Here is a 21,354-nt window from a genome sequence, read left to right on the forward strand (position 1 = left end):
CTCAGGTCAAAACCTCAAGATATCTTTTAATCTAACAAGCAGATTGCAGATTGACCTCGGATTGCTGAGTGCATTCATGATCCAAATGATACTGATTTGATTTCAAGGACAGGTCATTCCATAAGATAAGCACGTGTTTAACTTTGTTGTTAGGTTTGCCAACACCTTCATATTGTGGGACAACAATCAGGACTTTAGATTTGTTTATGCTGTAAATGAATCGTTCACTAAGGGCCTAAGAACAGCCAGCCCAGAAGTCTTTCATTTGCCTTTTTAATTGATTAGTTAGTGTACAAAATGTCAAAACAAAAAAAAAGTAGAAAATGACAATTTCACGTTTCATCTGACCAAATTCTGATATTCAGATAGTGATATTACTTTTCTGTTGATCGACCAATCAATTAATTGACTAGTTGTTTCAGCTCTTGTGCAATATTATTCTAAAGGCCACTTCATTTTATTTCCAGGAAAAGGTCTAGAACGTAGTTCACTAACCTCGTAGCCACAATGCCGGAGCCTGAGCGGTTTCCGTGAGCTGAGCATTTTCTTTACCCTGAATGGAGACACTGGGCGTCTCTGACCTCTGACCTCTTTTCCACTGCAGTTACTTTGAACTGGAGAGCAGCGGGGTGAGAGAGGAGATCCGCTACCACTACCGCTTCAAAGGCAAGCCGCGCTCCGAGTCCTTCCCCTACCGCCTCGCTGACGGCCAGTGGCACAAGATCGCTCTCACCATCAGCGCCTCCCACCTACTGCTGCACGTCGACTGTAACAGGTAACGCACGCACACATGAAACACCTTGATGTCTCTGTCACAAGTGGCTGTGCCGGTTTATTTTTACCACGCTCCTTTGAAGTGACACATCTCATGAGTGTTTATCAAGGTAAATATTTGTTCGCTACTGTCTCAGTGTGGACGACAGGCTGTTAACGGGGCCAACAATGAATCAGCCGCACGCGCACAACGGTGCACGAGAAAGGCTGTATCTTTATATAGCCCAGAGGATGTGTGCTCAGCTCACACTGTTCCATAATGAAGTGGAAGGTAACAATGATATAATCGCCTCATCGATTGGGAAGTGAAGGCCCTTTTCGAAAGGAGCACTCAGTCAGAGCTGATCTATAAACATGCACTTCAGCCTCACTCCCTCCTGAGAGCCAGGGAGGCGTCACTTGTCCTTTTCTTAATGCAGCTGCGAGACAGACACACTGCGAACAAGCTGTGTAAATTTGAGTAGAGGTAATGCTCTGTCACCTCTCGTGGATGAAAAGCTGCATGATGCACGCGAGCACTGCGTTGTAGTATTGATTCCTCCCAAACGCCTGTTATTCCCATCGGACCGGTGGTTTGTCGATTAATTATGGCTGCACTGGCTGCCTGTCAGATGAGACTCTAGTGAAGATAAAAGAGAGCGTCAGAATGCTGTTTGGGAGAGAAGATCAAAACGTAATTCGATAAAATTGGAATCAAAACTTTTTGCTTTCTTGTACTTCTTTGGGCGAGAGCTGAATTAATTAAGAGATAGTTAGACTGAAGGGCTTGTTTAGTGCCATTCATCATCTGTTGGTGGCTGTGAGTGGTTTGAAGCTGAACGCTTGAATGGAAGTTGGCGCTGAATCTCTTTTAAATCCTGCTTTAAGAAACATTTTTATCGAGTCAACCTCCTTGTCTGACCAAAAGAAAGACTTAATGCTCCTATTTTAGAATTTTGTTCCGTCTCTTTTATGTCTTTTAATCTCTTAGGTGTTCTTTTTATTTCTTTGTGTCTAAATTATTGTTTTGTTTTTTTTTAAAGTCACTTCATGTTGCTGTCAACACCGCACATAACAAACATGTTATTGGACTGGTATATCAGCTGATCCATTACCAGCCCTTATCCATGATGGATCCACTGTGGGTCGGGGGTTCAGTAATGAGTGCATGAGCCACAGCTCACACCAGGCAGGAGGTCGGCAACATCACACACTCACAAACTAAATCTTTAAATCTTCACTCAGCTGTCCACCAGCAGAATGCTAAAACACCTGTAGCTCCTTAACCCTGGATGGCATGGTGCTGCCCCCAGGCAACAAACTACCCTTTTGGAGCCCAAACCTCCCCTGCAATTTTTTAAAATGAAGATCACCAGAAATGTCTGCGTCCAATGAAATGAGGGCCTGAAGTGGTTGTGGCCTTTTGTCTGGGGGTGGACAGCCGCATGGCACACAATCGCACCTGTGACATACATATCACTTCCACACTCACAGGAAGTGGATGCAAGAACATTGTGTGAGCAGGAGGAATGCGCTCGAGCAGTTTGGGTCAGTTCCTAAAACAGCAACAACACAGTGAGTTTCAGGAGAGGCAGGAAGGGCGGATCCCCGAGTCCGGGCTGAGAGACCGTTAGGAGGTCAGGGGTCGGTCAGCAGAGTAATGTGTGTGTGAAGGCGTGTCAGTGGATGAAGAAGAGTATGTGACACATTCACTGATGTCCACCTCTGTTGCACATCCGCCAGCAACTGCTTCCTAATGTTGAGAAATCAGAGTGTGCACTTAAAGAGATAAAACTCTAATTCACACAGTAACACACAGCACAGATTCACACAGTAACCCCCATTAACACACATTCAGACCCTGTAACACGCACACATACACACACACACACTTATACATTACACACATACAGTCATTTGTGTTATGTTTATATGAAATGTGACAAATATTCATAGATGAGGTGTAAGTTGTAATTAGCAGCAGTTTCTTTACATGATTGTTTGATTGCTATAATGCATATGTTTCTTCTTTTCACTTATCATGTGTGCTGTAGAAAACCTTGGTGTTTCACTGCACTCGTAGCACTTTGTTTCCCTGAGACAACAAGCTGGTTGTGGCAGTGGATGGATATTTTATCAGGGACCCCCAAGCTCACAAAAAACGGGGTGAAATACTTCTTATAGGACCCTATATCTTGTTATTTCATCCTTTTACCTTCCGCTGTAAAAAAAAACCTTGTGCTCCTCACCAAAAAGATGAAATACGAAGAGTAAAATATGTAGCTAATGCTTACAGTCTGGGCTCTCTGTCAGTCCTTTAATTAGGAATGACCTGAAATCATTAGTAAGCGCTCCTGAATGACTCAGAATCAAGTCATCCCTCATTACTTCATGATTATCACAAGCAGTTTTTACTGTGAAAGTCACAGTTAGTTGCTTGACAACAAACAGACAGCAGGATTCTCACAAACAGATCTTTTTAATAATCATCTTCAGGCCACATTTCTCTTAATATTTCCATCCATGGAATATTCTGTTGCATTAGTGATGCTGATGCCTTGATAATCTAATAAACAGAGCTTCTACCAGTGTAAGGAAGCTTAAAGGTTTGACCACTGACCTGTGTGGAAAAGCAATAACTCCAAACACAAAACTGCTTTTCACATCACACATGGAGTATTTATCTATTATAAAATTCTTCAATAATAGAAAAATCAAGACTCCTTGAGAGTAAAAAAAAATCAAGAGGAATAGATATTCAGTGAAAAGGCAATGTACTGTTCATTGATTCATTGAATTTTACCTTCACCAGTCCAGCACTCCAGTATATTTTGAAATTATAGTAATTTTGGGCTGCATTTTTTTTTTGTTGTTGGATGGTTTGTGACCCCACATTCTTTGCATTTGTGCTAGCAGGCAAAATGAAGCACATACGCCTACAGCTACACAGTCTGGTGGCTGTGCCTTATTTTTCCTGTAATAGGCAGGTGACAAAGTTTGTTAAAAGTTTAAATAAACCCACCTACACACCGACTGATAGCTAATGCGTGCTAGCATCAGGGAAGGAGTCCAAACCAATTTGAATGTACATTAGCCTCAGCTTTGCATCATGAAAATACATCCTGCTTCAGAGCTTTCCTTTGATTGCATTATGTAACGTTTTGTAGTGTCCAGTAGTGTTTTGGTTCAGAGGCAGTTTTCAAAAAACGGTAGCAATTTAGAGGTGTGTTACACCTGAAGAGTGCTTTAATCAGGTCATTCACAAATGCACTGATGCAGATGAGAGTGTGAATGTCACCGTGGTTACCAAGCCCCTCCCACCATGTGTTGGATCGACCACAAAGGTCAACCGCAGCTGCAGCTCTGATCACACCTGTACCGAAGTGCGTTTCACCATGACGTGCAACAGAACCAGTTCGCGGAACAGAGAAACAACACAGCACTTCAGCCTGATGTGGTACTGGAACAATGACCGCTAGCCTGAGCTGCCACCCGCATCTCAACATCCATGCTAAGTCGTACTGTCCTGCACATCAGGTCAACAGTTGTTCAATTACAGAAAAAAAACGGCAGCTTAACTTTTTTATCTACAGTGTTTATTCAGTTTGGCACTGCCCACGTAGCATCTGGCTCTTCACTACAAGCACAGGGACCTCTGCATCATCGGCTCAAATCCTGTAACATCACCAGTGACTGGCATTTACATGAAGCTGACTGACAAAGGATGCAAGAAGTCTCTCAAATTTTCTTTCTGTTTGGTTGCCTAAAGGGCTGAAATGAAGACCCGTTAAAACAAATTATTTACTTTAATTTCATCCTGACTTTCAGTTGAGTATGTGCATGTTTTTCATCCTTAATTTTCAACAGATAAAGCTTGTAATTTGATGCTTTTGTACGGCTGATAATCACTGCAGTGAGCAGAACATGTCCAGAATTACCAATAAGACTTTCCCAGAGGGCACTAATGAGGATGGTTTATATGAGGACTGGATTTAGATTAGATTCAAAGAAAGGAAGTTGCCAGATTTCTTTTTTTGATTTGCATACTGATTTCAGTGTGTGTGTCTGTGTGTGTGTGTGTGTGTGAGAGAGAGAGAGCGAGAGATGTGTGTTCTTCACCAAAATCCTTCTTCTTCAACGTGTTTGCAGAGAACTCATGCCAACAAAGTAATCCCCAACAAATTTAGAACTAAAAATCCAATTGTATTTTTCACCTGATATGTTTTCTCACACCGCTTTAACAGCAGCCAAGTGAACTTGGCTTTGATAACACAAGGGAAAAAAAACATGAAAATAGAGAAAATCACATCCCTGATGTGACCTGATCATCTCACTCCTCTTATGTGTTGGGAATGATTTCTCCATTCAAAGCAGATTGGCACAGCCATTAGCCTTGAAATTTACATCAATTTGATTTATACACTAAACAGCACTTTAATGATTTCAGCGCTCATTAAATGGTTTTAAGTATCCGTGAATGTGAGAGGGTGCACTTTATCCTCCCATCCTCAGGTGGACTTTTATTGTGTACAGTTTCCTTGGCCTTGACGGCTCTTGCTTTATTGATGACTGTTTCTCGCCCAAACTGTGACGTATTACACAGATGGATGTGTTTAGGTGGACGGATGTGACTCTACACAATCAATCATCAAAGCAAGAGAAGGCCTGTTTATTTGTATAGCACATTTCACACACTAAGGCTATTCAAAGCGCTAAACACAAGAAGTAAAGTAACACAGCACAAAACACTGGAGATGAATATTTAAGGTTCATCGATGTAACGGCGGTCAAAGTTGGCGCAAGACTAAGTTCCTCTGGAAGTTTGTTTCAGCTTTGTGTTGTACAGTACTGCTCTGTATTCACTCTCTTGAACTCATGTTGCAGTGTTACAACCTGGAGTTGAATTAAATTTTAATGTTTTTTTTTTACCATTTGATTCGCTTAACATGCCTAGTGTTACACACAATATTTAAGACAAAAAAGGAGACATCTGTTGGATGTCCCAGCGCGTCAGTCCTTGGTAAAACCACCTTTTTCTGCAATTACAAGGGCAAGTGTTGAGGGGTGTGTCTACACCAGCTTCGCACATCTACAAACTGCAAGTCTTGCTCATTCTCCTTGGCAAAATAGCTCAAGCTCGCTCAGATTGGATGGACACCATCTGTGAACAGCAATTTTCTTGTCTTGCCACAGACTCTTAATTGGATTGAGGTCCGGCTATGACAGGGCCATTCAAACGCTTTGGCTATATTGAACACAGAACATATGCGGAACGTTGGTGGAGTGGATGCTGCAACACTAAGCTTCTGCTATGACTACACCAGGCGTGAGAGCAGCGTGTAATTGGTGCCACAGAGATCCTCTCTACAAATGTAAAAATAGGCCAGTTTTTTATGTGAGGTCCACAGAAATTAATCAGAAAGTGTGCATATTAAAAAAAACCCAAAACAACTAAACTATCAGTATTCAGGAAATGACTTGGTTTCGATGTTTCTATAATAATTTATTGTTTCCTGATACTGAAAGAGCAAACTGAACTGACTGAGCTACTATTGTTCATCAACAAGAAGCCAGAGTTACCATCAGCCTCTTGTTTGCTTCCCTGATTAACGCTCTCCTTGCCTGGTCTGTCAGTTTAGGTGGACGTCCATCTCTTGATTGATCTGCTGTCGTGTCGTATTCTTTCCATTTTTTTAATGATGGATTTAATGGTGCTCTGTGAGAAAGTCAGAGCTCGGGATATTTTCTGACAGAATCCTGCTTTGTACATCTCCACAACTTTATCCTTGACCTGTTTGGTTTGTTTAGTAATGTTCTCTAGCAAACTCTGAGACCTTCATGGAACAAGTGTATTCATACTGAGATTAAATTGCACACAGGTGGACTATTTTACTGATTATGTGACTCCAGCAGCAGCATGCTAAATGAGATGAAGTTGTCAGTTTTTTTACAATAATCTAACCAACTTTTCCTGCTTTGTTTTTAATATGGTAGAATGCAGACTTTATAACTGCTTTGATGTGACTGTAACTTTCAATCTTTCTTTATTTGCATCAAAGACTATTATCTCCATTTTGTCTGCATTTAACTGGAGAGTGTACAGGCCCATCTAAACATCTAGGCCTATTTGTTCAGTTTACTTACAGAGAGAATCTATAGAACTGTAGTCACTTGGTGACAGAGCAAGATAAGATTGTGTGTTGTCTGCATAATGTGGAGTTGATGCTATTATTATGTATAATGTGGCCTAATGGAAACATAAATGGAAGAGGACCAAGGATTGACCCTTGGAGAGCCCCACATGCCATGTCGGTGCACTTAGATGCATCATTACCAACTGAGACCGAATAGTTTCTATCCTGAAGATATGACTTGAACGTCTATACCACTCTGCCTGACAGCCCCAACCAGTTTTCTAGTCTGCCCAGTAGTATTTCATAACCAACTGTGTTAAGACAGCACCTCAGGATCGCGGTCAAACTCTGTTAAGTGAGAGAAGAGTGGCTCTCTGGGATTTAACTGTAAAGTAAACATGCTAGTGGTTACAATGCAAAGATGGACTCCGCTCATTTGGGAGTTTGATGAGAAAATCGATACCACTCCTCTGTCTGACCAAACAGAGGGAAACAGCCGCGTGGTCCAGCAGCTCTGCTGGCAGTTTGTCATTTTTACACTCAGGCTTTTGTACAGATTAAACAACCAAGATACAATGTATGAATTCATGAGTTTTAGATGTGTCTGCAGGCGGCTTTTCAGACACAGCCAGGCTAGCTGACTCACTCGGCTGTGTGTCTGCTAGCTTGTTGTGGATCTGGCCCTTAGAGTCCTGAAACTGCAGCTTTAACAAACCAACAGCAGCAACATTTTGCAGGAAGAAAAAGTGTACGCTTGAGAAATTACTTAAAGAAGTTTTGTGCATTTCCAACATGCCGACAAAATGAAAAGGTTGATTTAAGGATCGCTGATGTGTTTGGAATCGTAGGCTCATGTAGCGTAGCGTCAAGTGTTTGGTGTCACTTCCTCAGAATGAATAGGCGAAGGCTTCTTTCCAATGAAGGTTCCAAGGTTTTGTTAACTCTAAGAGGTGACTCTTTTTTTCTCCCTCCCTCCCTCCAACTGTGAAAAACCTTTGCCCAAACATTCCCTTCTTTGGACGTTACCAAAGAGCATCCTGGGGAATTAATGCAGCACTTGCCAATGCCACATTTCATTTTCATGCTCCTATGACGAGCTTTAAGACAAGCATTCAAGACACTGTAATGAATTCAGATGCTAACTGTTGAAATGCCTTTGACCCACGTTGCTCTTCACGGTCGTCATTATTAAACGAATAGACTGTTCTCTTTATCCCCCATCTATATATTTCACACTGCACTGTCGGAGCGAACAGCTCATCAGTGCTCCATCCTTTACCCTCCATCATTAAAAGTCTGACGGATCTTTGTGAAGAGGGTTTTTTTTCGTTTCTCTTCCTGCTGTGGGAATTATCTCCATGTATATTTTTCATCAATTGTTTGTAGAGAGAGGACACAAAAAGGGACTACGTCTACAGTCATTTAAAAGCATGCAACTAATTATTAATCACCAAACTGCTTGATGCTTTTTGGTACAACCAAAACATCTGGCTTTCTGCAGGGCAACAGCTTCAATCTCTAGCTGTCATTTTGTTTGCCCGTGCCAGGACAAACTTAAGGACTCTTACCTTGGGTTTGGATTTGGACTTGGACTCAGAAACTTGAGAGTTCATGGAAATTTCCCCGTGTCTGTTTCCTCATCTGTCCTTGTCTGAGATCGATCCGCGGAAAACTTCACAGAGGTAAAGACATGTGGGCAACATGCCCAGGGAGCGCAGAGAGGCAGTGTTGCCTTCGGCTGGGATGGAGCCTGTCAATGAACATTGTAACTGTGTATAGAGGACAAAGTGCTTGGTGTACTGATGAACTGGTTGTGGGAAATTTCTTAAATTTTATTGGCGAAATCATAAGGATATCAATTAAGGATATCAGGTTATACATTACTGTAGAGTCTCAAGGTTGGAGATATACTGACACTGGATTTAAATCAAAAGAATTTCCATCTTGAGTCTTATTGTTGTAGCTTTGACATTATATTTAGTTATGTTAGTGATGTTGCTCACCGCCTCAGTGCAGAGATTTTGGAGATTGGGTCTCTGCTAAACATCTTACTATCCTGTCCATGAAGTCACGCAACACAAACCTCAGCCTTGTCCTTTTAACAACTACATAACTCCTCTGGTACCTCTGTTCCATCATGTACATGATTTTCCACTTTGTGTGTGCTGGCTGGGCTGCTGTCCCAAAATTTTAGGTGGAGCTTGTGGAAATCTGTAGCTTTAGCTCTGTAGCTGTGTTTGTTGTTAGACAGATGTTATCCAGAGGACCAAAATGTAGCTAAAGTCATTATTATAATAAAAAGTAGAATCTAGAATCAATCATGAAATATTTGCCTTAGAGCTGAAGATAATAAATCTTGGACTTGTGACTTATGTAATAAATGAGACATGGCCTCACTTATGCACGAAAACGTTGTTAGTAGAGACTTGCAGTTGACTTGCGCTTTGCTTATTAAAACATGTCACTTGACTTGCCTTCACTACAGCATAAAAAAGTGAACAGCCCTCTCTACAGCCGGTGTTTGTCCGTTCTGTAGAAACATGGTTGTGCAATATGGTGGACTCTGTGGAAGAACACAGAGGGAGTGGCCCTCTGCAGACATGAGGGACTCATTCCAAGCTAAACGAAAAAGATTTTTAGTTTCATGCGATCACACACTACTGAAAACATAATTAGGAATATTTTATTGCATTTCTGCCAATAGATCCTCCTAAAACCTGCACACCGGACCTTTTAAGACTTCCTATTGCAGGCACTGACACATGACTCTGACTTATTTTGACTGACTTGTTCTTAAAGACTCAAAAACAGCTCCGGTTGGCCATCCCAGCTTAGAGAAGTTGAGCCAACGCTGACTTGAAGGGCCCCCAAACTGCATTCTGCAGTCAAACCATCGATGACAGGAAGCTACTCCAGAATTACTTCCTCTTCTGTTCTCCACTCTGATCACCACCTTGTAGTTGATCAACAGTGACCTGAAAGTGAATACCACACTAACGAATCCATATTTGCTCAGACAGGAGTCAGTGTTTCAGCCTTGTCCTGACTAATTGTCATTTCCTATTTTGACCGAGACTTGTCTGGTGTCCTGGACTGCTGTGGAGCTCGCTCTCATCTTATCAATATTTAGTCTCTGTCAGTAATTATCTTTCTTCTGCGCATTGATTAATGTGGTTTGCCTCAAAGCTCATCAGCTCAGTTCAGCTCAGCTTATTCACAGACACAACATCTCTATTCACTGCCACCCTAATAAATGATCCCGATCAGTTACATGATTGTGTTGAATAAATGACTGTCCCCAAAATCTTTTTATCATAAGTCTGACAAAGCCGAACTCCCTGTTGTTGTTCCTTAACATGATTTACATATAACCAGCTTCAGTAATGTCTTGATTTCTTACCTCTGTCAGTAAGCGCTGCTAGTAGGTAGGTTCAAGAAACACCTTGAAAAGGTCACCAGTCAAAGGAGAAATTTTATGTATGAACTCTGCACAGAATGGGTCAGATCCATCTTGCTGTGAGGTGACTGGTATCAAAGAGCAACAAACTATGTCATCAAATAATAAAGCAGGTGTTTAGCACCTGTTTTTAATGGCAAACCCAGAGCCTTGGGTGAGTTCCTCATGGGGATGGATCCTCAGGTTTAGGATGCCCCTCCGAACAGTGAAATCAGTCATCAACAAATGTCCACTACTTGTTTTAAAGTGGGATCCATTACAACATAAATTCTTGCACTTGTATCGAAATAGCAGAATAGCTGAAGAACATTTAGTTTTATTTTGCTGCAGTTGATGTGGTGTGCAGCTCTTATTACCATTGACAAACTCCGAAGTGCCCAGTCAGGCCAAAACATACCACAGTGAAATTCATTCATGAATCCTTGTGAAGTACTGCAGGTATTGCTGGAAGTTGGCAAAGTGATGACTAGCGCTCTCGCTCACTAACTGAAATAATAAGTTGCCTCAGTTGTTCACTGGAACGTGTTTGTACAATCCACTCTTGTTAGCGGCTGACTGCAAACCGCACTCCATGTCTTTAGTGGAACTGTTTATGCTCCAAGAGAGCAGAGTTATATAAAATTGGATTTGTCAGACACAGATAATAAATTCCTCCCTCATTTTCGATTCCCTCTCAGGTCAGTATTGTCACGACAGTTTGCTATTTGTCAAAAGAATAAATTTGTATGCCAAACTTTATTAAAAGTTGAACTAGCTCAGCACAGATACTCTTGGTCTCTGCAAGCGAATCCACAGATCAGAGTGATTTCATTATGATTCCAGTTTTGCTGTTAAAAATGCTGTTTTGACTGGGCGCTGGGCATGGGGTCAGAACACCTCAGCTCTTCTACAAAAAGTCTGAATAACAGCCAAAGACATCCACGCTGGTAACGGCTGCCCTGTCCACCTCCTGCTCTGCGGGGGAAAAAAAGAGGTTAGCGTACATTACCACACACCTGACCAGCCGAAAAACAAATATTCTTTTTTGCTTCTGCAGCGTTTTTAAATGAACTACTCAGACATGTAGGAATAGTGTTATGTATTGAAATACAAAATGTTTTTGCATTCGGATGTGTGGAGTGAGAAGATGGCTGCAGTGCGTTCCCTCATATGGAGTCAATGACTTTTTCAGTCCTCTACCTCCTCCACCTTTCATTTTCAAATGCATTTCATTGGAACATACTCAGCTACTGTAGGTCATTTCTCTCCCACGCACACATTTGAGTGATATTACCTGCAGCAGTGCCACTGTGGAGCCGAGACAAGGTCAGATGCTTACATAACTGTTGTATGTAATTGCAATCTCCAAATTTTCCTAATTGAATTAGTGGCAGACACCCAGTACATACTCCCTCGTCACACGCTCAGTGTCAGCTCTTTGTTTTGGACCTGAATAGCTAATCGCAGTAATGACATTGGCTCTGCCTGTCGCTTACAACCACGCGGCTGTCCCCTGCTCACAGAAGGTCATTTCATGTGCAGACTGGCTGATGTTTCCCAGAGGGCCTCTGCTGCTCTCTGCGCTGTTCACTTCCTGCTGCCAGCTCCTACGCCTCTCCTGTGCTGCTTCTCGCTCGGCACCCTGTTTAGCCAGGGCTCTGTTATACGTGTGATCCTCAAATGTGGTATGAAAGGCAACCTTCAGTCAGGGTTGAATTGAAAGTAACTGGCTTCTCCTCGTTGGCTCCTTCCTTTAGGGCGCAGAAATGGGCACCAAACAAAAGCAACCCCCTCTCAAGATCTACTCAACCTCAATTTTGCCTTTTTGTGTTCTCTGCCTGCTAGCTCTCTCTCCCTCGGTGGACTGCATACAGGAATTTGTTTTTCACCAAGACTAAAACTCTAGAGCCCCGCTAGCAACCTCAGTAAGAAAATACTTGACAGATCGAGCAACATACTGAAAATGTTGCTCTACTCAAAACTTTGATAGTAGTTGGGCTAAAATACATCTTTCACCCGAGGGTGGTGCAAGAGGAAAGGTCACAGAGTCATCAGTATCAAATCAGTCGCCACCTCGGGCACTTTTTACATGTTCAGATCGAATTATTGCATCTAGTGGATAAAGCTGACATTTTGGCCTGATAGAGCAGAGCACATAAAACTGAGGAATCTGTAAATTACTCAAAAACTGCCAAGATCTTGTTGCATGTCAAATTGTTGGAAATTATGAGCTGTTGGTGGCATTGGAAAGAGTGCTGGACCTGCTAACCGACATCATCACTGATCAACCTTATTACTAACTGGACAATAATGGTTGAAAAAACAAAAAACAGAAACATCCAACAGAGAAGATGAATTCATAAACACACAGCATATTGTATGTTCTCGTGAAAGAATTATTGAAACACAAGAGGGATACAGGAAGGATTGTTCGACAGCCTGACACTCTCTTCTTCTGTCTTTCAGTGTGTTGTCTCTAACTTACAGTTGTACAGTAGTAGATTTTTTTTGTATTTGTTGCAACAGCAAGTCGTGGACAAGGAGGAAGACAGGAGTGTTATAATTTTAGAAGAAAGCAGTGATCATGAAGTAAGGAGAGCTCAGCTCAGTTCTGCTAAACTGGCTTAGTGTTTTCAGCCAAAATGAAACTCTAGGGATTACCCTGCACATGAGAGAGAAAGCTTTTTTAATGTTTTCCTTTACTGTACTTTGTAGCAATATGTTATGCATATCTTTGTTTTTGCTAATTGTGAATTTTTTGCTTACATTGCAGGCTTTATGCAATCTGCTTTGTCAGTATTATTTATAAAGAACATATCAGCACAGCTAATTTGAAACGAAGAGGCAATTTTTCTATCCAAACACATCTTAATGAGATACACATTAAAAATTAACCATCTTGAACCCTGCATTAAAACATAATTAGTTTTGGCCATGTTTTATGTGAGTGATGGTAAGATTGCCCACCAGTATTTGCTGAGATGTAGGAACACGGACACAGTGAAGTATGAAGGTGCCACGAATACAAGCATTCAGATGATCAGTAACAATTAAACCAGATAACCTAAACCACTCTATAGCTAAAACTCAAAGTAATCCCACTCAGAGTGTTACTAGTCATCGTTCATTGCACAGATAAACTTCAAGTATACAACTGCAGTAAGTACAGTAGGTCATGGTTGAACCAGGAACAGATCTGTGATGTACTGATGATTTTACAATTACAATACATTTAGCTAACCTTGAGGTTTGTGTAAAGCTACAAAAATAGCATCCAAGTTGTGCTAAACCATGATTATCATTAAATATTTCAGGTTTTTCCAATTACAAGTTAAAAGAGAGACATAAGCCTTTGCTTTGTTCTACTGTGTGGTGCGTCGGAGGCTACAGCTCCTTTTATGTTCCAGTGATTATGTTAAGGGCACATTGTTTTGTGTGTTTACTGTTGTATTCTCTCTGCTGGAGGCTTTTTGTTTGAGAGAACGTGGGTGTCACAACAACAGGCTTTATATACCCATCATTGACAAGCTTTACTTATGGATAAGGTTAATATCTGAATAACAATTGCACTGTTTTACAATTTTTAGTCAGTTTAGTGTTAAGTCGGAGCCTCAGACAGGCTTCATGGTCGTCAGGCTATACCAATTATACATCTGGGTTGACTTCTAATGGGATTTTTATTTCAAGGTTAAGAATTTCAAAAACAGATTTATTGATACGTCTCCATTAGCTGTGGCGAGGTGCCTGAATCTATGCATTGGCGGTTACAGAAAGTCTTCATTTAGCCTGTCGCCTGGAGTGAAACAGCTGTCTAACACAGTGTGAGAGAGAAGTATAAATATCCCAAGAGGAAATCTTACACTTTTTTAAAACCTGTATTTTTTCTGCTCTGGATTCTCACCGCGTCATTACAAGGCACATCTGACAATGACAACAGCAGATGCAAGGATGTGAGTGATGCAGACGGCTTTCGGTACACGTGCAGATGTTATAAAGTTGTGTTTAGGTTTAGGGATAGCAAATCGATCGGCCGACGGGTCAGTCCGCTACTTTTGTCCAGACTGAAATGTCTCAACAACTATTGGATGGGCTGACATGAACACTGGCTCAGACATTCATGGTTTCCAGAGGATGAACGCTACTGACTACGGTGATCCTCAGACTTTTCATGTAATGCCATCGTGGGCTGACAGTTGTGGTTTTGAGTAAAATGTCTTGACAACTGTGGAATGAATTGGTCTGAAATTTTGTACAGACATTATTGCTCTTCTCAAGAAGAATTGTAAAACCTTTGCTGATCCCTTCACTTTCCATTTATCAGCAGGTTGAAATTTTTGCCTGCCAATTCTTTGGTTTACGACCAAATATCTCCAAAAATTCAACCTTCAACTGTACTTTGTGATCAGTGCCTGCTAAACATCAGCATGTTAGCATTGTCATTGTGAGCATGTTTGCATACTGGCATTAGCATTTAGCTCAAAGCCACGGTGGGACACAAACTGAGGTTTCTGATGTAAAACTTGGATCTGCTACATATGCACCCAAACACTCCCCGACCTCTTTGCACTTACGTTTGGCATCACTACATAAAAGACACACCTTTGCTCTTCAACTTTGGTGCTGGACATAAACCTTCTGCTGCAGAATTGTCCAATATGCAAAACGTTGTATAGGTAAGTAATATTAAAAAAGCTAATTTCTGCATTTTGATATTATATATTATGGACCCTGGATGGAAGATCCAGATGGTAAAGGACATTTGCAAATATATTTTAAAATAATTTAAGACATTTATGTCTTTGATTTTAATCAGCCATAGCTTTTCTTGTTGAGCTACCCAGTGAGGCGGTGTGATGAACACAGTGAACTGCACTGCACCTGCTGAATGAAGACTGCACCAAAAAAACAAACAAACAAACACAAGTGAAACCTGGACCCTTTGGCACCAACACTAACGAGGTGTCAAACTTGATCCATATCAGAACTGATATTTCCTTCGGCAGTTTGAAATCTAACATCTAATCAGACCAGTTAGCACCATAGAACGGTGCCAGGTTGCATCATCCCTCCAAGTTTTCCTCCAGGCTGTGTGTTCGGAATTACAAGCACCATTTCAGGGCGTCTTCAACCAATCAGATTGCTTGTTTGAAACTACCTCTTGTACTGATAGAGGCCAGTGGCCACTTTGTTCAGCCACAGTTAGAGGAGCAGATGCTTGAACAGCATGAGGACATGGTAATGAAGAGGCGATTGCGTGGCCTGAATTAACCAGACGCTTGGCTAACAATGTAGTCTGATCTACATTATTCATCTCATTTGGCCCGTAAATCATCCAGGGACATCAATGTTTGAGATGTAGTTATGGCCTAAATGAGATGCTTTTGTGCCTGGAAGAAGGACTGTTATTGGTTTCATTAGGAATAAACTGCCACCGGCCAGAGTTATTTTTTCAAACGTCCAACCCACCGCTGCTCATTGCCACTCTGAACACATTTCCACGAGTCACACTGCAGCTGTCTCTGTTTAAGTTATGCTGTGAGGCTTTAAGCATCCCTTTTTGGTGTTTTAGCTCTCCCTGTTGCCTCCTTCATCCTTTTCCTCTCCTTGTCTCTCCGTCTCGTGGTGGTTGTGTTGAACAATGCCCGAATTAAGTCTTCAAAACAGCTGATGATCAGTGTCGATGGCTGTTGAGACGCAGAGTCTGATAAAACGTCGTGAAATAGGCACAAACGGAGATCAGATCATGTTTTCTGAATACAAGCTGTATGGTGATTATGTTCCAAATCGAGTGACAAATGCATCAATTAGACCGAATTTTACCTGTTCAGCACATGAGCAGCTCAGATTAAGCTTGCATTTGAACACTTGGGTTAATCGATGGAAAATAATTTACAACAATTTTGATAATAAAGTCTTTCATCAAGCAAAACACTCGGCTCGGAGCCTCTCTAATGTGACTGTTTCCAGCTTTTTCTCTCTTTTATATCACAGTCAATTGAATAGCTTCAGGTTTTGGACCGTTGATCTCACAAAAGCAATTTGGAGACGTCAAACTGGGCTCTTGGAAATTGTGATGGGCAGTTTTCACCTTTTCCCTCACATTTGTATGATAGAGATATTAATTAACAATGAGAATAATCACTAGTTGCAGCCCTACATGAGAGCAAAGAAAGACATTTGTTCATAATTACGGTTGGAAAATAAACGTTTGTGCTCATTTTACAGCTCCCACAATGCTGTTAATGTGTGCATCAATGTCAGGAAGTCGACTGATGGCTCAGTGAGCCTCACACTCCTCTGAAATACATCAGATCATTTTCTACTCCCGTGAAGCTTCTGTGTTATAAAGATCAACATTACGTATGCGGAGTGATGCCTTGGAGAACTGATGATCGCAGACCTGTTTCGCATTCATTCGGTTTCACAATCGAGTGTGCAGCTCGATGTACGGAATGAAATATTGTCTTTTTCATTACTCACTTGGCTAATGAAGGAGGGGAGACATCGGGAGCTCTCCACCTTAAAGATCTCATAATGATACGACTCGCGCTGCTTTTGTGTCCAGCAGCCAGAAAATGACATTCTGCTTTGCTCATTAAAGAAGCCAGTGAGCTGGAAGGTACGTTCTTTTTTTCCTTACCTGCTAAGCAGCTCATCAGCCCGGCCAAAACTATCATTAGGACAAGAACAAGGCTGTTAGACTGCAATGGAACATTAGAATAATGATGGAGTTGCAGTGAAGCTAAACTTCATCTGATTATGCTGTTGCTTCCTGTGCATTGTTCCTGCTTAGTCTTCTTTCATCTTCGCCTTTATCCACGTGTCTTGTCCCATGTGTGCAGTCTTTCTCTCTTCCATAATCTATCTTTATGTACAGTATATATTAAAAGACGCAGTGATACGCGTGGGCAGGTTTAAGCCATAGTTAAGCCATGCATGAAGAACTAGAAATGTTACTCCCAATGAGCAATTCAGGTGTAACGTTTTAATTTCCTGTGAAGGGCAGTGCCAGAGCTGCTCAGCAGAGCAGCAAGCATTCATTACTTCATTACCTGATCATCGACGCCCCAGCTAAGAGCAGGCTGCTGCGCAACGAATGATAATGAGTTGAAATCAGGTTAATAATGCCACATGATGCTGTCTCTATCCTTGACACCTTTGTCCTTTAAAAGGATTGTGATCGAGATACAGTCGGTATCTCTCTGACCGGAAAGCTCCTTTGTGTGACCGGGTTGTTGTATATTATCACACCTGCACAGGACACAGCGCGGGCGAAAGCACGGAGGAAATTATATGTGGCCCTTGGGTCTCTAATCAATGGGGTAACTCCAGCAGAATAAACCACATTTAGATCAATGGGTGGCTGCAGTTCCAGTGCAGCAGCTCATATAGGCCTCTCAGTAATTACTCCTCCTGCCCGGCCAGTCTAATGAAGGAAATTTTTAAATGTCAATGAGACTTTTTTTTTTTTTAATTGATTTTCTGTAATGTGCTTCTCATGTGAGGGAGGCTGCACACACAGACCTCCGCCATCTGACTGAGATTTTCAATCAGTGTTACAAGCCTGCCATTCCACTGATGCAACTGTTAACCCCAACTATTTTCCATCAGGTTGCACTTGCACCTGAAATTGATTTAAGGCATGAACTGGTAATCACTGTGCGAGTGAATCTGGTGCTAATCAGCACAGACTTGTTTTCTTGTTTTCTTCCCACTATTGTTATATAGTTTCTTCTTTTGTTAGATTTTTTTTTTGCTTTCTGGAAACGTGTGAAGACAGGCCGGATCAGTCTGTCACTAGAGAGGGTGTTAACACCTATTGTTTTCTCCAGTTTCCTTTCAGTTCTTTATATTCCTGCTCTGCATTAGCACGTTATTCCTGTCACACCTACTCGGTTGCAACAGTTGCCTAAGCATCCTGTGTGATGAAAGCATCTGCATGCCGGGGTCATGAGACAAACACTGTCAGCATTCTGACAGCGCCATCTTTTGCTCTGCCCGAGCCCCCATCATCCTGCTGCTCAAATATCTGACTTTGTTTTAAGGAGCAGATTTGACGCTGTTAGCCTTCCCCAACAGCGTTCTTGTGTCTGGGGTTCACTGTCGCTTAGTGCAAGGTGTGATGGAGTGTGTCATTACTGCAGCCTCCCTGCGTCGAGCTCAGCGGGGTCCGACCCACCTCATGCGGGCAGACGCCCCAGCTCGGGCCCCAGGTGGCAGTGAGGAGGAAGACGGGAGGAGCTCCCTGTGCCAAGGAGACCCAGGGGACACACACACACTAATACAAACGCATGCTTACACACCTCACCGGTCTCTCTGTCTCTTTTTTTCCCCTGGAATATATCTGCCGCTACAGTAGTCGTGTCTTATCGGAAAAGGACAGGGGCTTTTATCAACAGATAAGGTCATTGTCGAGGTGAAGTAATTACAGATATCTGAGACAGAGAGGAAGCAGGTGTACAGATCCTTTGGGAATTGGGTGACAGAGGAAGATTAGACTCTATCTTCATCTACATACTGTAGGTAAAGCCGTGTATATGCCCTGCACCAAGCTTGGGGTAAAGGAATTCAGGTCATTTTATCCATTAAACGTGATACATCTGCCGTCTTAATAGGATCTGCTCCAGTTTCAGCCAATGGTTTCCTCGCCTTTTTTCAGCGTGGATGCTCTAGTTCTTCTTGGTTAGTTTTGCTTTTCCTGCTTTCGGGTTGTTTTGCATCACATATCGACAAAATGTTTAAAAACACGTGTTGTTAGAAAGAAAGAAAGTCCCATCTTGCTCATATTTCATCCCTTGAGGGATTTTTAAGTTTTCATTTTCTGCAAGACGACTTGGACAAGACTTAACAATGAAGGGGAGTATTGACTCAAATAGGCAGGCCTGCCATATCAGAGCACAATGACAACGTCTTTCAACCACTGAGGGTGGCAGAGCTCCCGTTTGAGTGGAGCTGGTACAGTTCGATGCATCCGCAGCACTTAGGAAGCATGATAGAGACTGACAGATGCCCTTTCAAGAGTAGATGCTGCAGAGCTGCAATGACAGCTGCCTGAATATACAGTAGTGCTTCCACTAAAGAAAGAAAGAATACCGGCACATTATTCCACTTCCACCCAGCCATCTGTTAACTTCACACCAGTGTGGAGTGGAGCTGCGTCCCATTTTCTACATTAATCAGATGTTTGATAAAACGACCAGAGGATGGTAAAAAGCCATCGTTTCATAAAGCCTAAGTTTACGTCTTCCCTCTGGTTGTTCTGTTCAACAGTCAAACAGTCCAAAACCCACCCACTCATTCTGTTGACACACAAGACAGAAAAGCAGTAAATGCTCACAATGGAGAAGCTGGAACTACGTCATGTTACAGTTCCTTTTTACTTGAAAATGCCATAAATGATTCAGCAATTTTCCAAATAGTTGCTGATTAATTGACTAAACTTTTCAGCTCCACTAGATACTACAAAAAGTAGCTTCTACACCGTTGCAGACCTAACAGAGCTTCATTGAAAAGCCTTCACCTATCTGATGCAATAATGAGCCGTAAGAACATCCTTAAGCTTGAAACACAACAAGTTCTTAAAACATGACGCATTTAAACACGACAAGCCTGCACCACGCTGCGGTCTTAGGCTTTCGGTAAAACCCTCAGAAGTCCTCATTCCCACACAAACATGATTTACTCAAAAGACACCGAGTCTGTTTGTTTCAGCTGCTTCTGTTCGACCTCGACGGGGACATCTCATGCTGCTGTGGCCCTCTCACCACCAGCGATGGGGCTCCGCGGGGGTCTACTCTTGATTCAGATTCATCACATATTATATCTGTCCTGCCGCCTTCAGATGGCTGCAGGGATTTAATGAAGTGAAAGAGAGGAGTTTTTTACACAGTATTACTCAGCTGTGAACACATACTGCATGAATCACCCATATCAACTTATAGATGAATGCGGGCCGCTTTTCTAATGTTCCTGCTGTAACCACATTAAACATACATTGCTTTTATGCTGATTTAAGTGCATCTTGTGGTTGGAGAGTGTTTAATGCAGTTTTTCCATTATTGCTGTGAGTTTGCTCCAAGTATTTAGTTTTCTCTTGTTGACAAAATCACCCAATTGGCAACGGAGTAGCTTTGCTCCAGAAGCAGATGCGGGTCTGAGAAGTCTATTCTAAGCACAATGTCTGAGTCCCAGTTTCCACACAGATACCAACGCTCACTTCGCATTTGAATGCAACTCCCGCTTTAAAAAATATTTTCCCCTTTGTTTGTTTTGCCTTTTTTTAAAAATAGTTACAAAATAATTAAATAATAAAAAAATGGTTGCACATTTTACATATAAAAGCAGTGAAGTCAGTAAGCCTGTATCATTTTTCAAACCCGGACACAGTGCTTTACAAAAATACAAATAATAGAGAGGACAAACCAAAAGAAATACAGAGAAAAGCACAAAATGTACCTGAATTCCAGTTGGTATCTACAGGTTTCGAGCTCCATGCACAGGATGCACTGTACGTCCATTCGCTTTTATGGCCCTGTTCGCTACACTGACATAATGTGTTTATAGCAGCATCTGATGTGTACATGCGCGTGCATTTTCCTGTGTATACAATATACACCAGAGACCACCGCACACATTGTGTGCAGTGCACTCAGCTCAACACTTCACTTGCACATACTGTGAATGGCTGTAACATAATTATAAAGGGCACTATAATGCGTGACACTTTTGCCAGTGCTTTCAGAGAGGCGTCACCCAGGGATGTAATTATGCACAAACATTCCCCGGTGATGCCAGGATGTTTACCATCTCTCATGATCTGTTCTGTAGCAGCCCTAACACTGCATATGAAAGTGGAAGAGAGTCGTGTATTTGACTTGCAAGCGGATGTCACTCCCTGGTTCCAAGGTTCACTGAGCGAGGGAATGTCCACTACAGTGGAAGCGATTCAGGTCTGCTACAGCCGTTGTGACTATACGTACAGTTGGTAGACACAATTAGAAGTATAACAGCAGATTATACACTATGTTAGCA

The 21,354-nt window shown here is 42.0% G+C and overlaps 1 protein-coding gene across 1 annotated transcript in view; it reads left to right on the forward strand.

The window, feature by feature from the left end:
- LOC121603868 (protein kinase C-binding protein NELL1-like) overlaps positions 1 to 21,354 on the forward strand; it is a 233,413-nt gene that overhangs the window by 45,570 nt on the left and 166,489 nt on the right. Inside the window, exon 4 of the mRNA XM_041933140.1 lies at positions 605 to 775. Within this exon, the coding sequence (XP_041789074.1) occupies positions 605 to 775 (171 nt within the window). The remainder of the gene's footprint in view (positions 1 to 604; positions 776 to 21,354) is intronic.

The sequence above is a fragment of the Chelmon rostratus genome, chromosome 1, assembly GCF_017976325.1.
Source record: "Chelmon rostratus isolate fCheRos1 chromosome 1, fCheRos1.pri, whole genome shotgun sequence".
NCBI lineage: Eukaryota > Metazoa > Chordata > Actinopteri > Chaetodontiformes > Chaetodontidae > Chelmon > Chelmon rostratus.